At 49.1% G+C, this 16,248-nt stretch overlaps 1 protein-coding gene across 1 annotated transcript in view; it reads right to left on the reverse strand.

Moving 5' to 3' along the window:
- Positions 1–16,248, reverse strand: part of ATP8B1 (ATPase phospholipid transporting 8B1) — a 64,554-nt gene that overhangs the window by 38,573 nt on the left and 9,733 nt on the right. The window contains exons 2-7 of the mRNA XM_004703011.3: positions 10,749–10,846; positions 8,374–8,487; positions 6,650–6,748; positions 6,486–6,547; positions 2,581–2,653; positions 2,409–2,479 (exon numbers count right to left, since the gene is read on the reverse strand). Of these exons, the coding sequence (XP_004703068.1) occupies positions 2,409–2,479; positions 2,581–2,653; positions 6,486–6,547; positions 6,650–6,748; positions 8,374–8,487; positions 10,749–10,846 (517 nt within the window). The remainder of the gene's footprint in view (positions 1–2,408; positions 2,480–2,580; positions 2,654–6,485; positions 6,548–6,649; positions 6,749–8,373; positions 8,488–10,748; positions 10,847–16,248) is intronic.

Consider the following 16,248-nt stretch of genomic DNA (forward strand, 5'->3'; position numbering starts at 1 on the left):
TGGTGGTGGTGGAGGAGCATGTGGTGGTGGTGGTGGTGGTAGTGTGTGTATGTGCGTGTCAATCATAGCAACCAGACCTGTTGTTAGAGTCCTTCCAACATTACTGGTCTCCCTCAAAGCCCTGCCTCAGCCTTTCTCAGGAGACCGATTGGGGAATTTGGATTACTGACTGGACTCTGAAGCGTGAAATACATACAAATTGGCAAGGTTGGTCAGAGATCAAAACCCGAACTCAATGTCATAAAGTCTGTTCTGACTCATAGTGACCCTGTTGAGTTTCTGAGACAGCATATCTTTATAAGAGTAGGCAGTCTCAGCTTCCTCCCTCAGGTGGCTAGTGGGTTTGAACTGCCACCACCTCCACCACCACCACCACCACCACCACCACCACCACCACTGGTCAGCAGTCCAACGTTTACCCTACACCCTAGGGTATGAGAAAAAGAGCTTTAATGTTACAGTGGCAAACACAGGACCGGCCTGAGAGGCAGTCCCAGGGAGCAGCAACCTGATTGGGCACTTCCTGTTTGCTATGGACTGAATTGGGTTCCCCCCAAATATGCATTGTAAATCATAATCTCTATAGCTAGGGCTGGAATCCCACTTGGGAATAGGCTTCCTTTGTTATGCTAATGAGACGGGACTGGCGTAGGTGTGTCTTGAGTCCCTCTCTGTGTCCACACAAACTCAAAGTGCCCCATAGGGCAGAGAACTACCCCGTGGGTGTCCCAGACTGCAAATCTTTACTAGAGTGGCCAGCCTCATCTTTCTCTCAGAAGTGGCTGGTGGTTTTGAACTGTTGACCTTGTGGGTAGCAGCCCTATGTGGATCCCATGCCACCAAGGGTTCTTATTTGAAATACAAAGAAGATTCAATTAGCAAGAGGAAATGGAGACAGAATCAGATAGATGTCAAGAGACATGGGGAGCTCCAAGGAATTGGGCAACAGAAGGGGGAGAAATCAAGACCTTCCTCCAGAGACGGTTGAGAGGGAAAGCCTTCCGCTTCAGCTGCAACTCTGAATTGTACTTTGTAGCCTCCCAAACTGGGCAAAACTCCATTTTGACTTGTTCAAGCCACCCGATTGGTGGTGTCTGGTTATGGCAGGACTAGACACACTGCTTGTTGACCGTGAGCAGGACTTGAAGCGCTTGCTGGTGACATCAAGGACTCAGCCTTCAGTAGGATTGCAACTTAGCACCCAGAGAACCCAGATGCCCCCAACTGGGCCAAGGGACAACATCATGGTACAGGGAGACAAGATTGAAGCTGAGCTGTCAAGGATTTCATCTTGGTGGATGCTCACAGAAGCAGTCTCAAGAAATCAGCTGTCCTCTTGCATCGAGCAAATGTGCTTCATGAGACCTCTCTAAAGTGCTGAAGGGGGGAAAAAGTGTCGAAGGGCAAAGATGTCATCCTGAGGACACAGGTGCGCCTGATGAGTGGTATCTGAATGGCCTTATTTTCAGGTGAGAGTTGAATGATGAATAGGGAAGACCAGAAAAATCAGTCCACTTGAACTCAGGTGTTGATGAGGAATGTTTACAGAACCACAGACTGCCCAAAGAACAGGCACGTTTGTCTTGGAAGAAGTACAGCTAGACTGTTCCCCGGAAGTGAGAGTGGTGAGATTTCATCTCAGATACTTTGGGTTTGCTCTCAGGAGAGAATAATCCCTGGAAGAGGACAGCATGCCCGATAACATGGAGGGTCACTGAAAAAGAGGAGGCCTCTCAAGGAGATGGCTTCACACAGTGGTTGCCGTAATGCGCTCCCACATAACAACAGTGGCACAGCACTGGCAGTATTTGTTCTACGGTACCCGGGGTCACGATGCATTGCAACCTATTTGACAGCACCTAACAGCAAAAACAACACAACTAAGACACTGCCTGACCTCACCCCCCACCCAGTGCTCCCGTTTCATCATCGGTAAAGTCGAGGTGCTCATGTGGGCCTCACAGGGTTGTTGAGAAGGTTACATGAGCCCAAAGACATGAAGTGACTGTGAACCAGCTAGCACTCAATAAATACATTAAAAACGGGGCAACACCCAAACTACATATTGCCATTCAGTGGTAGTATACAATGACCCAAACCAACAAACCAACAAAGATTTCCAAATTCTGTTCTCTTCACGGAAACAGCCACTAAGAGCCATGTGTTTGTCTGGAGACGGCTCGGTGGTTTATAAAGGGCTCACACAGGCACCCTTATGGTCACCCTTTTTCCTTCTCTGGGAAAGGCAGATCTTGAGAAGTGCATTTGATGGAAGAAAAAAGAGAGCCAGCCAGCCAGCACGCCACAAAGGCCCGGCCAGATCTGGCCTCTTTCTAGATGGCAGACACCCCACTCACTGTAATCACCAGGGTGCCTTCCAAGGTCTGGCCCAACCAAGCGCGGCTTACCCATCGAGCTCAGCCGTTTCGACGTAGCAGAGGCTGTTAGGTTCGGAGCTGGACAGCAGCAGGATGTCAGCCTGTTTAAAACAAAACACACCCATCACAAGAGACCCTCCCAAAGGGAAACGGGAGGGTGCCAGGTCACAGTGGGGAGACCAGGGAAGACTCGACCACTTACTGGAATGAAATCATTTTTCTTTAGCCGAATGACATCCCCCACTTGAACCTCCTTCCACTTGGCAACTTTGAACCTGAGGGTGAAAAATAACAGATGCTGTCTGACTTCTGAAAGACCTTGGCATGGTGCTTTCGTGCATGGCCAACCTGCTGGGAAACATTGCAATCGCAGGGAAAACATTTGTTAACAATTCAGCCATTTCATGAGGCAGCCACATACGGGGTTCTTAGAATCCTGTTAAGGTTGAAAGGAGAGGATGGTGGCTACTTCAGTCTTCCTAAGAATACAGTCACCTTACAGTTTGTAAAGCACTTGGCAATGCACAGGCCTTTGCCACCTGGCCATGACAACGACAGGGAGGGTGGTATACTGGTCATTTCATTCTTGGCTTTGCTCGGTCCAGCTCCACAGGGAGCTTGCATCCCAGGTCCTCTGTGGCCCCCTAACCATCTGGCTCAGTTCTGGTTTGGCCAAAAGGGGACAGAGAAAGCAGGCTGGGAGGTAGGAGCAGAAGGAGCGTGCTAATTTTCACTCTCCCTTCTTTGGCTGGCTGCATTTCTGGTCGGTCGTGGCTGCTGCCATTCAGGAGCATCCATTCAGGGCAGCCCTCCTCCACAGCTCTGGAATACTCTGTCTTCCATCTCTTCCCGGTGGTCCTTTAAGACCACTAAGGTGGTCATGGCTTCTAAGCTCCTGCAGTTCTGAGGACACAGCATCCCGGGTCGGCTTCTGCCCACACCTCTGCCCACTGTCCTTTCATTAATATCTCTTCCCCTCAGGGTCCAAGTTCGAATTTGCTTCCTGCCAAGACCCTGATCACACACGAGCAGATAGCACCAGCCGAGCCTCTTCTTGATCAATGTCACAGAGCTTGGATGTTGTGGAATTGTTTGTTAAACTCCGCTTATTCAGAAACATGAATTCAGCATCTTCGGGGCCCTCCCCCGAGTGCCAATGTTCCTTCCATACGACACTAGTCAACGGGATGAAGGCTTTACCAGGGAGGGAGATACGTCCGTGCCACCTTCTGCGGCTGTGCTCCTATCCTGCCCTCATTCTCTCAGTTTGTGTGCCTCTCGGTTACCTGTCACCTGCTCAGTGCCAGGCTCAGGGCAGGAATATGTAACAGCCCCAACATGGGTTTCCTGAGCCCTCGTGTGCCTTTTCTGTCTCTAACTTCCCCTGGCCAGCATCCACCATGACAGCCTGATCTCAACAAACCAGGGTCTCTCTGGACATCTTCATCACGTCTGGGCACTGTGCCCTGTAGATCACTGGTCCTGCCAGAGGGCCTCCCAGCTCCCTGGTTCTCAGCATCGGAGGAAGCTGACCCAGTACCGACGTGCTCAGCTCCTCGGTGAGTGACCTCTGAGCTGGCCAGCAGGTGCAACGCTCTGACGTGTTCCTCATTTTAATATTCTACCTTGCAAAACTTGTTCATCGTTTACACAGCAGACCTGCCAACATTCTTGTTGACCCGTCGATCAAGGAAGGATGCTTTTTACAACAACGGCACCCTTGTCTTCTCCCAGACAAGAAGAGAGTGTTTAAAGGGTAGATTTCCTTTGCTTGTCAGCAAGCTTCCTGATATCTATGATTCCAACCTTCGTTAGGAGGCCATTTATAGGCTAAGAAAGACATAGGAGACACTTTGACGAGAAGTCAGGTCTGCAATCTTCTGTCTAGGATATCCTAGGTCAAAAAAGCAAACATAGAACAGTCGATGCTATCGATACCTATCACGATTTTTGTGTGTATATGAAAAAGGGCCATGTTTGTATATAGCAAAGAATTCTGGAAGGCTGCAGATTAACCTGCCAGCTACTGTTACCTTGCAAGAGCCAATGTGGAAAAGGGGGTGTAAAAAAGGAAACGTTTCTATTGGTTATAGGCTGCTGTAGATGTCACTGCTGCAATACATCCAATAAGGATGCTGGGAAGAAGTGCGATAAACTCAGGATTACCATCTTCAGTCCTAGGAGCTATAGAATAGACACATCTAAATGTCCAAAACAATATCAATATATATATATTTTAACATTTTAAAATATAGTCCTGTTTTAAAGATGGCCAGGTAAAGATGAGAGACCCCTAACAGAACAAGGAACAACCCCCCAACTAAACCTGTATCTTTTTTTGGGGGGGGGGAGGAGAAATCCAATTGCTAGGTTTTACCTCCCATTAATGTATAGAAGAGGGGAAAAGTGAGAGGACTTGAGAGATTTAAAACACACACTTATGTCTTAACTTTCCCAATTGTACTAGAATTAAGTCAAATGCAGCATATCTTTGAGTAAAGGAAATTATAGTAGTTTGCATTTCAATAGCTGGAATGACAAGTTTGCAAATGGGGCTCAAATGATGAATGAACAAATTAGCATCTTCTTCTCAGAGCTCTTTTGGACTGGTGGGGACAGCGTGGCTGGCACTCTTGTACTGTGATGTGGTTTCCCTAGATGGAGTGCCATCAACACCTGTGCCCGTCCTCACACAGGCTTGACTCCACCGTGGGGGCTTCTGAGACCACAGCCCTGACAATGCATATACCAACCACCACCATCACCCCCCATTTGAGACAACTCAGGGCTACCCTTTACCAGGATAGTTTGTCAATATCGTGGGCTGACGGTGGTCTGTGGGCTTGACCTGACTCTCACCAGTGTTCACCACACTGATTCTCAGTGACTCAAAAGGGAATATCTGAAACACAGTCTATTTTGTGCCTGTGCATGTGAGGAAAACAGTTGTCCATGTTAAAAATAGACACTGCTACCATGTGGCTGTATATTGGGTTATTTTTCTCTTGTGTTGACCTTCAAACAGTCTTTGGATGGTGCCAGAGCCTCTATTTTTAACCCTGGAAGTTACAGTTCTGCCGGAGGCTCTTGCTGAATTAGGACTGTGGTCACGGTTGGTGGCATTAACTTAACAAACGCTGGTTGAGTCTTTTCTGTGTGGTAGAGGCTCCGATGTGGTGGAGGCTCCGGTGGAGACAAAGACAAATGCTGTCAGACAGTCTCCTGGAGAAACTGAGAGTCCACAAGAGATGAGACGCTAACACACATAATTATAATAAAATGCAGATCATAAGAGGAAAAGAAAACACTGAAGGTTCAGAGAAGGGAGAAGTCAGCATAGCTAGAGAATTGGGGAAGATATCAAGACCTGTGAGCAAAGCCTTGAGAGGGAACTCAGGTAACAAGAGAGATGCGATGAGGGAGTTGTGCAAACACAGGGTGTGTTGATAACCCAAGAGCCCCAGCAGGCAACTGACTCCCCACAATGCACTGAGACAGAGCCACTAGGCTACAAGGAGGATACAAGGTCTTCGTAAGTTAAGGGAGGTCTTTATAATGAGATGGTTTGTGTACCCATAGATTTCTTAGTCAGATGATTGTCCCTAAACAGGTCTCTAAGCATATTCATGTATTCTTGAAACTAAGTGACCCACCACTCATCTTTAGCTGGACCATAGTGGCGCATGCGCTGCTACGGTACTGGAAACTCTTCCACCAATATCTCAAAGACCAGCAGGATCATCCACAGAGGGTAACCTTTGGTGGAGCTTCCAGACTAAGCTACGATTAGAAATTAAGGCCTTGTTGTCTGCTACTGGAAATTAACAAAAAAATAAAATAAAAACCAATAAATAAGAAAATTAACCAATGAAAGCTCTATAAATCACAGTGAAAGATGGTCCAAAAGAGTTCTAGAAGACGCGACCCCCAGGGTTGGAAGTCACTCAGAATACACCATGGCTGACACCAGTGGACTCTAGTACACCCAGGAAGGGCTGTGACGATGGTGCAGGGCCAGGTAACGTGGTGTTCTGTTGACTACAGGGTCGCCATGAGCTGGAGTTGGCTCGATGGCATCCTAAGCCGGTAACAGAGAAGGCACCGTACCTGCCGTCCTTGATGACCTCACACGTCCTGTTGTTTACTTCTTTATCCATCTTATGGCGAGCCTTTGAAAGGGAGACAGGCAAGTGTTACTTCAATAATCTCCAAACGCCAGCCATTACTGCCAAATCACAATGAGCTTGAAGACAGGGTGGAAAGGCCCTTACCACATCGTCCACCAGGTCTTTGATGGCGGTGATGCCCAGTACCAGGAGCAGAGGCACAAAGGTGGTATACCAGGCCAGCGTGCTGATTTGAGGAATTGCCTTAAAGCAAAACAAAACCATATGTAGATGTGTTCAAGGACCCACTGGGACCTGACGGCTCACTCTAAGTGTACTCCCAATGATCATACACATCTGCATCCTCTATGACACCTTGGAAAAGGTGCCTCCCATACCAGCCAGCCTCCCTCCAACAGATTATTCTCGCTGGCTTCTGGGCAGCTGGAGGGAAGCCTGGGCCAGTGGCTTCTGACACTTCTCATTGCGCTCTTACCTGGACACAGGTATGACTTTGTAATATGATACCTAAAAGGGAACTGTAATCTGTTTGTTTGCTCTTTTGAAGCCTTCATCCTTGTTCTGTAATGTGGGTAATCTCTCTTCCAAAAAGTTAAAAAAATTTTTGATGGTCAACTATATCTAAGACGGATCCCGTGAAGCATTTTTAAGTGGATAATTCGGTGGCATCAATTACTTTGACTGAACTCTACAAACATCACCACAACCTCTTCGCCACCCCAAACAGAAACACGGTCCCCTTTCAGCAATAACTCCTCGCCTCCCCATCCCGCTCCCAGCACCCGGTAACAGTCACCTACTTTCTGCCTCTGAGAATTTGCCTCGCCTAGATAGTTCATGTTCTTGACATCAAAGAATAGGAGGAACCCGCCTTGGCTAGAAGGGAGCGGGGTGGGGGTGGGGGAAAGGGGGCCCACTCACTACACCTCACAACACAGAATGTTTGCCTCGACACGAGCCTGTGTCTGAATCATTCCCACGGACAGTAAGACCAGGAGATTTCAGCAAGCCTACGTTCTATGAAATCTGCTGACTATCCACTTCTCTCTCTTCTCCACTTCATGGGTCCCTACAACCCCACCCAGCTGCACGCGACGTACGATTTTCCTAAAACTTGAGAGGGTTTAGTAGCTGGGGCAGGGGGAAATTGCTTTCCAAATCCCAACGTTTGATGGAAAGACTCTGATACAACAAAGTGGCTACATGAGCCTCTGTAACCTGCATGCCCAATGCTAAAGGCTGGTTCTTTGGGCACTAACTGGAGTGTGCCAAGGGCCCATGGCTGTAACCATTCCTAAACAGCTGGCAACGTATGCAGTGCGTGTGTGTGTGTGTGTGTGTGTGTGTGTGTGTGTGATGCTCTTCAGATGTGTGAACTCAGTCAAATTACGGTTGAGCTGGTGGGGAACCCTCAGGCATACAATTGACCTTTCCAATGTAAAACCCAGCTCACAAAAGCAGTTTCCTTGAGGTATTTGACCAGAATATGAACAAGAATGAATACTTGTCTTGAGGAAATGAGACACCTATTCCACAAACCATGAAGGCAAGCACAGCCAATAACTTAAAAGGTATAAGTACTTTTACAAAGCCGTGTTCTAATTTTAGGCACTTTCAGGAAAGCCAGTTTCAACACACACACATCTGTGTGAAATCAACATAAAATCCAAAGCTATTCTGCTCGCTCCCCGGTTCCTTGACTATGTGTTGAGCTGGTTCTGTGTCTGACGCGCTTGTTCTTCAGCCCGGGCAATCCTGACGCCAACATTCCGAGCTTGGACATGGGTGGGAACCACAGACTTCTGTACCTTAAAGTGTCTGTGAGTCACCACAATTCAAATCAGAGTTCAAATATCAAAGGGCATTACCTGTAAGATCAGCAGGATCAGGAAATAGAAATTGGCTGCTCTCTTAAACTGCTCAAACAGATTCATAGGCAGGAAGGTGATCGCGTTGTACTTGTACGTTTTAATTGCATTGGTCTGTTGGGAAAAAGAAAAGTCACCCTCAATGATGCTATGCACCCTCATGACCACGACAGTCTCCAGAGACCCCACCCTTCCTCCTTCCACCTCGCTCAGACTCAGCAAGCCCTCGGAACAGAGTCGAACTGCTCTGCTGGGTTTCCGTGACTGTAACTCTTTACCAAAGGAGATGGCCTCACCTTTCTCGGGAGGAGGAGCGGCTGGTGGGCTTGAATCACCAGCCTCGCCCTCAGCTGCCCAAGGCTTAACCCATTACCCCACCAGGGTTCTCAAGAGTACTGCCACCGAGTCCGTTCTGACTCACAGCAACCGTACAGGACAGGGCAGAACTGCTCCTGTGGGTTTCCTAGACTGCAATTCTTTATGGGAATAGAGAGCCTCACTTTGGTCTCTCAGAGTGGTCGGTGGTTTTGAACTCCTAACCTTACAGTGAGCAGCCCAACAGGTAACCCACTACGTTACCAGGGCTCCTCCTACACAACTGCAGAAGTCACTACGGCCCACGGCCTACCGTGAGACAGGGACAGAATATCCAGATTTCCTTGAAGCTTCTCGTCCTAAGGAAACCTCCAGATGACTACCTGAAGGTTTCTATTCCAAAAGTCTCTGGGTAATGTGATGGCAGGGAGGTTGGGGGGATATGGGGAGCTAATAAGAATAATTACAAGAAAGAAGGAAGTGTCCTAAAGTGGATTGTGGTGATGATAGCACAACTTGTTTAAACATGCTTCAACGATTGAACTGTATGACATGTGAATCTCATGTCAATAAAACTGCTAAAATCCATTTTTCAAAAAAGCCCCTAGGAAATCAGACCTGTACAAAATCCTGTCAGCTTAAAAAAAAAAACAGTTTTATTGGCACTTAATTTACACACCACAGACTTTACTAGTGCCACCATATCAAGGAGAATTGTGCAATCATCACCATATCATTTTTAGAACACACCGCCCCCCCATGGTTGAATCACCTTTAAAAGGAGTTGTGCTATCAAGCCAGTTCTAGGACTGCCCCCACCCCTCCCCGCCCTGTCCAAGCCTTTAGCCCGATAGAGCCTCCTAGAAAAAGGGAGAGATGTGTGCTAGACTCCAGTTGGCTGTCCCTGGCACCCTCCGGGGCAGATGCGGTTGGACTTGGCCAAAGCAGACATACCGTTTTCCATCCCCGCCCCCCACCCTGGCTCGGTCAACAATTCTACACGTGATGCTTACAGATATTGGTTATTTTTTACATTCTGTCAATATTCTCATGATCTTATTTTTCAATTATTAACAGTTTACTTTTAGCACACGTCTTCCCTGTGACTTAGCTCACCTTACTCAGCTGGCTGCTTGTTTGAAGATAAGCCCTTAAGAACCAAGAACGCTAGTCTTTCTCACAGAGAGACTCTCTGTAAAGGGGGTTTGGAGCTACTCCGGAGGCTGGGTGGTGATGTGGGTGACGTGCTGGCTGCTAACTGCAAGATGAGCCGTTAAAAGCCACCAGGCTGCTCCCCAGGAGAGAGCTGAGGCTTTCTTAATCTCTCACAAAGATTTACCCTCAGAAACCCACAGGGCACCCTTCCCCTGTCCTGCAGCGCGGCGCTGCGTGGGACTCGACTCAATGGCAGCGAGTGGACTTTCTGTTTGTTTGTGTTGTGTTTTTGGTTTGGGAGCTACTCTGCAAGAAAAACTACAAAAGACCTTTGCAAGTTCTGACAACATTTAGCCCACGCTTGAAGGTAGGTGTTCATAAAGTGTCAGAAGCCCTTTGTGGGGTGTAATAAGCAGGTACACTACTAATGTAAGAAACTACTAGTGTAAGAAACTAGCAGTATACGAAACAGGTCTTGAGGCAGAAAAGATCACCAAAGTCATTCAATCCACCCCAGGGAAAGAGGTAGAGAAGAAACCACTCTTGTCCCTTTCAGACTCACCATTTTCAAACTTTGCATTTGTTTCAAATATAAGACTCCTGCTGCATCAGTAGAATTCTGGCATAAAGCATTCTAAATAGAGTTATGGACCCTGAGCCTAGGGGAATTACACACACACACACACACACACACACACACACACACACACACACGGGTGTGTTCAAGTCACCCTGCGCTCAGGGCAGTTAAACTGCCGGGGAGGAATGAAAGTAGCGTTCTGAGAACCGACAAGAACTCTGAGTGGTCTCAGGCCAGGACCGCGAAGGCAGGGACAGCAAGCACATGGAGAAGCAGAGAGCGCTGGCTTCCCAGGAAGGTGATGGGGACGTTAGAACCAACTTACCGCGTATTTGCTCTCCTTGATACAGAAGAACTTGGTGTTCATGAAATGGGGCTGTTCGTGGAAGCTGCGATCGTTTGCTTTGACTTGCCATATACAGTCTGCAAAATGCACGAATCAGATTTGTGAGGGATGGGCAATGGGCAAAACAAGTCGAGAATTAGCATCTCTTGTAACTTTACCAATTGCTAACAGGGCATTTTCTTTCTTTTCAGTTGCTAGCGATTCAATTCTGCCTCCTGGTGACCACACCTGTGATATATATATTTGTTCATTGATTAATTTATTTATTCTAGGCAGTAGGTTGCCAGGCCTTTTTCCCGTGGTACCTCTGGGTTGAACTTGCCATCTTTCATTGAGCACTGAGGCACATTAAAGCTGCGCCACGGCCCATGTAAGCATGGCTTGAACAAGAAAATCAAGAGCCCCTGACGTTCACAGTAAAAAACAAAAAAGTCCAAAGTTTAAAATAAAAAAATGAAGGAAAAAAAATACAGAGGAGGAAATTGGCCTTCCAACCTGATCAGAAAGCCATACAAAAGGAAATTCAAAGAGCGCTTAGCTAGATGAGAAGGTGCTTGCGTACATAAAAGGAATGCGATTCAGGATACCAGGGAGCTACTGATTTTTATCCGAGATTTTGGCAAAGATCAAAGGGCTCGATGAAACACGGGGCTGAAAGGGCAGTGGAGAACTCAGCCTTCTGAAGGAGAGCTGTTTGGGGACTCAGTGCCAGCCAAGGAGCTGCTCCCTTGGGCAGGAGGGGCTGCCGGGAGTTGGGCGATCAGCATGACGGCAGTTCACAACAGGCACCATCATCAACATTTCATACACCACTTTACCCTTAGGATAAGGTGACCAGATTTTAACATTGGTGAAGCGGGACAAAAGCGGGACACCATTGATAAAACTTGTATCCTGGAGAAATAGCTACATGGCAGCCAAAAACCATATACCCTAGCTTGTCGTGCATTCTTTCCAAAAATTGGGACCGTTTTCAAAACGCCTCAGGATGTGGGAAACATTGTTAAAAATCGGGACTGTCCCGCCCAAAGCGGGGCATCTGGTCACCTTACCTAATGTCTCGTCCCTCTACCTACTCTGGTACAGGCAAAATGACACACTTCCGGGCTGCGCGATGCTGTGCTGTCTACAAGAACGATGAGAAAGCGCCCAGCTGCCTCCCGAGAACAGTCGGTTAAACACCCACACACCAGCCGTGCGCACTCAGCCAAAATGAGGCAGCTTTCTGCGGGCAGATAGGGTGGGTGTCTAAATTACGCTGCAAGAGGGCCAGAAGCAGAGGGTGGCTACCATATCTCGTGTCAGCTACGTGAAACAGAGAATACGTAACACAAACTCACACTTGTACGCATGCATACGTAAACAAACCTTTATGTGTATGAGTAAATGTGTCCAATCAACTCTGATTCATAGAGACCCCCCAGGACAGAGTAGAACTGCCCCAGAGGGTTCCCAAGGCTGTGCCCACCTCTTTCAGGTAGGTTCAAAATGCCCATCCTTGGTTAGCAGCCAGATGGTTAACCACTGGGTCACCAAGGGCCCTTATGTTTATGTCCCTCTATAGATTAAACAAAGGCGCTCAGTTGTACACCCAGCTGTGTGTCTCCCCTGGCACCTCCACTCTGAAGAACATCCAGAAACCTGGGACAACAGTTGTTTTCTGGGAAAGGAAATGGCTTCAGTTGGAGAGAAATGGCAGGGAAGTGACTTCCTTCTTCACAGTATGCCGTTTATGATGAGGACTTATGTGCACGGACAGCCATCCCTCCATTCCCCTGGGCACTGGCTCCAGCACACCCACAGCACACAGGCCTCTGAGGATGCTCAAGAGCCCATTGCATAAAGTGGCATGGCATTTGCACATAGGGTATACACCTCCTCACCTATATTTAAATGATCTTTAGATTACTTATCAAGTGTAAACAGCACATTACTTATCATATGCAAATAGCACTCCAGAAGACACGGAGGCCTTGGTGAGCGAGGGCTGACTGCATCACCTTTTCAAATAAAAAGGCTTCCTGCAAATGGGTGCCTTCTCTCCTGGTTTTATATTGGCGTAAATATGCAAATTGTTGGATTTCCTTATAGATTATACCACTACACTGAATCCTTTTGCATGGCTTGAGGTGTACGGGGGTGGTACCCCCAAACATCCCAACCCATTATTGTTGAGTTGATTCCAAGTCACAGCCACCCGAGTGTCAGACTAGAGCTGCCCCATGGGATTTCCAAGGCTGCGCTATCTTTCTCCTGCTGAGCAGACAGTGGGTTCGAACCATCACCCTTTAGAGTTGTCGTGGGGTAACCATTGCTGTGCCAGGGCTCCCTTGTGGAATGGTGAGTGGGGACACGTGAGTGGAGAAAGAAAAAGACAGCAACCTCATCAATCATGGAAAGACTCAGAAGTACGGCCCATCTGAAACTTGAGTGAAGCCTGCCACACACATAGACACAGACACACAGATACACATCACCTAGTGCCACTGATACACGAAGCTCATACACACATGAAAGGATGCTCTGGTGCCCAGGGACATGTGAGTCGTAGGTGGCAACAAGATATGGAAACACAGAGCTGTCACTACAGAGGTGCGGGCAGAGGGAATCTCAGCAGGCCAGTGAGAAGAAGGGGTGTGGGCGGGGACTTCAGGGGCGCCGCCCAGGTTCTTGTGCTGGACCTGGGCGGAAGTTGCACCTGTGCTCAATTCATTATCTGCTAAACGGTACTCCTGGTGTTCGATGCACTTATCAGTCTTGAGAAATATAAGAAATGAAACGCAAATCAGACAGCAGGCAAGACTTAGCCCAGAAGAAAGGCCGTGATTGAGCCCAAGAAGCCCAGGAGGCTGGCGATGGTCTAGCAGAGAGAACGGCATTCAGCCCGAAGGGATGAATGAGGGCTCAGTGACGGAGTTCTTGTAAAACGCAAGTGGGGCCAAGTTCTCAGGGGCTCTCACTTGCTATGTCTGGGGTAGCAATCAAGCATAGGTATGAAGCGGGGGCATGGAAGTGGGTAGTAGGAGGCGATGGGGCCCTGGTCTACCCTCACCTCTGTGCCTCTCTTGACACAGCTGCTTCCACCAGCTATGTCATAAGTCTTCCTTCGGGTCCTTCCCTTCTGACCTGTTTCCAGAAGAGGCTCAGCTAACAGGCCAGTGTCAAACAGGAGATGCGATTTTAACAGCCACAGTCACAACATCTCTCTTGCAGGAGATGTGAGTGTTCTTGGATTAGGTTCCGCCTCCCCCCACGCTCCCCGTCTGTGCAGGTGGAGACCAAGGTGCTCAGCGGTGGACGTTGGAGTAGCAGCTGTGGTTCTGGGAGTGAGGGGTGCTTCAGGTTTGCCACAGGGGCATCAGGGTCACCTGGCAGCTTGCTGGAAATGATGCCGGTTCTCAGGCCCCATTCCAGAACCCGTCAGCCTGTGCTTTCTAGTTCAAGGGTGAGAGCAACGAGTGAGAAGAAGGTAGAAGTGATACACATTTCAAAGAGAAACAGCCTATGGGGCCGGCACAGTCCTTGCCATCTGGAGACTCGATGCCCTGCTAGGAAGCAGCTGAGGGTAACCAACTGCACACCCCTAAGACGAACGGGATGGTACGGGCAGCACTTGGCAGTAAGGGACACTAAGCGGGGACAAGGAGCCCCCCCGCCAGGATGTGGTTTTCATTTCATTTCATTTGCTCTTGTCGAGGAAATACACAACAAAATCAGACCACCGTTGGACATCTCTATGTGTACAATTCAGGCATTAGGGACACATTCTTTCCGCGGTTCAACCATGCTTACTCCCCTACTGAGGTTCCTCCGCAATTAGGCAAACTCCCTGCTCCCGTCATTGCTTTCCAGGGCGCGCGCGCACACATTTCGTATCTGATCTTGTCAGTTTGATCTCGGGAGCCACGTGTTGATGGAAATGCGCCCAGCATTGGCTCTTAAAAGTGACTCCACAAGGATGCAGGGTGTGGGGAGGAAAGCAGACGTGGCCACCCATCGAAGGGCATTCCAGGAACCCTGGACAACAGCAGCCCCCACACAAAGGCAGGAAGCAGCCTGGCCAGGGTTCAGACGTCAGAGCTGGGTCTTCACAGAACCCGCGGGGGCTCGCAGGAAGGGCGCCAGGAGGGCAGCTGAGAGCCAGGAGGCAGCTTGGGGACCTTGAACCAGGCCCGTGAACCCTGGAGACCAGCCCCCGCTTTCCTAGGGGATGCGCCATGTCAGCTCTGGGTTTTCCATGGGATGGGCACTCTGGCAGCGGGGAAGAGGCTGTGTATCTGTAGGGAACGGACTAGAGGTGGACAGAAGGCAGATTCAAGGACTATCGTGGGGTTGGTTGGCTGAGAACGAAGCCCCCAAAAAGGAGAAACCAAAGCGAATGGATACATTACAAAGAAAAAGAAGTGGCCCGAGGATTGCCGTTTGGGTGGGTGGGTAGACGAGCCATGGAGGAATGAGAGCCAATGGGAGGTAGGTTTGGTTGGGGCAGGGAGGAGGCAACCCAAGAGGAAGGAAAGGCCTGGAGCCAACGGTCAGGAAAAGCAGTCACTGGGACACCTGTGAAGCACAGTTCCGCCGTGGCAGCAGCTGGTTTATCTGCTAAACGGGGCGATTAGTAATGCTCACCTGGTCTCTCCTGTCCCGTGGCCTGCCCTCTCTGCCCCACCCCCACCCCCAAAAAGGAAAAGAAAAAGAAAAGAAAGCAGAAACGGATCCAAGGAGAGGACAGACCGAACCCTTATGTTTGTTTCTGAAGAGCCGGGTTCATGCCTCACTCTGGGTCCAGCTTCAGAGAGCCAGGACTGGTGTGGTCCCAGGGCTCTGCCTGAACTAGGGCCTCCGGCTCATGCCCTGGTCATGAAAGACATCCCTCCAAAGCAAGTGCAGTCAGAGAGAACGGTCTCCTTCCACCCCTTTCCCTAAAACAACCCCCCACAAACTGCGACACACCCCCCCAAGCTGCTTTCACCAACTAAGGAGCCCGGTGCCCACGCTGCGTGGCCTGGAGTCTCCGGGCGGAGCAACTGGCAAAACATGCTTCATACTAGAGGCATCTCAGAAGAAATGCATGGTGATCCGCTTCCGGAGGGTCCCATCTCTGAAAACCCTTTGGAGTGTGATTCCACTGTGGACCGGTGGGGGTGCCACAAGTCGGATCTGATACACAGCAAACGCTGTTTGCGTTTAATGGGACCTCGCAGTTGAGAATTGAAAAGTCTGTCACTTCCCAGGGCAAAGGCTGCCAAGCTTCTTGGTCATTTCTTTCCACTTCAGCCTGTGTATCTAACTGCCAGCTAGATCGCTTCCCATGTGCGTTCCCTAGGTGTTACAAACCATACGGTTCAAAAGAGCAACCCTCTCCTTGACCTCCAGGTGGGGTGTGTGTCGGTGTTCCTCCTTCATAACCCACCCCCAGGAACGGCGCCCCTAGCCACTGAGGCACAAGGTGCTTTCCAAAGGAGACTGCAACCGGATCTCC

The sequence above is a fragment of the Echinops telfairi genome, unplaced genomic scaffold (assembly GCF_000313985.2).
Source record: "Echinops telfairi isolate 266 unplaced genomic scaffold, ASM31398v2 ScPeMD7_7400;HRSCAF=8409, whole genome shotgun sequence".
NCBI classification, from domain to species: Eukaryota; Metazoa; Chordata; class Mammalia; order Afrosoricida; family Tenrecidae; genus Echinops; species Echinops telfairi.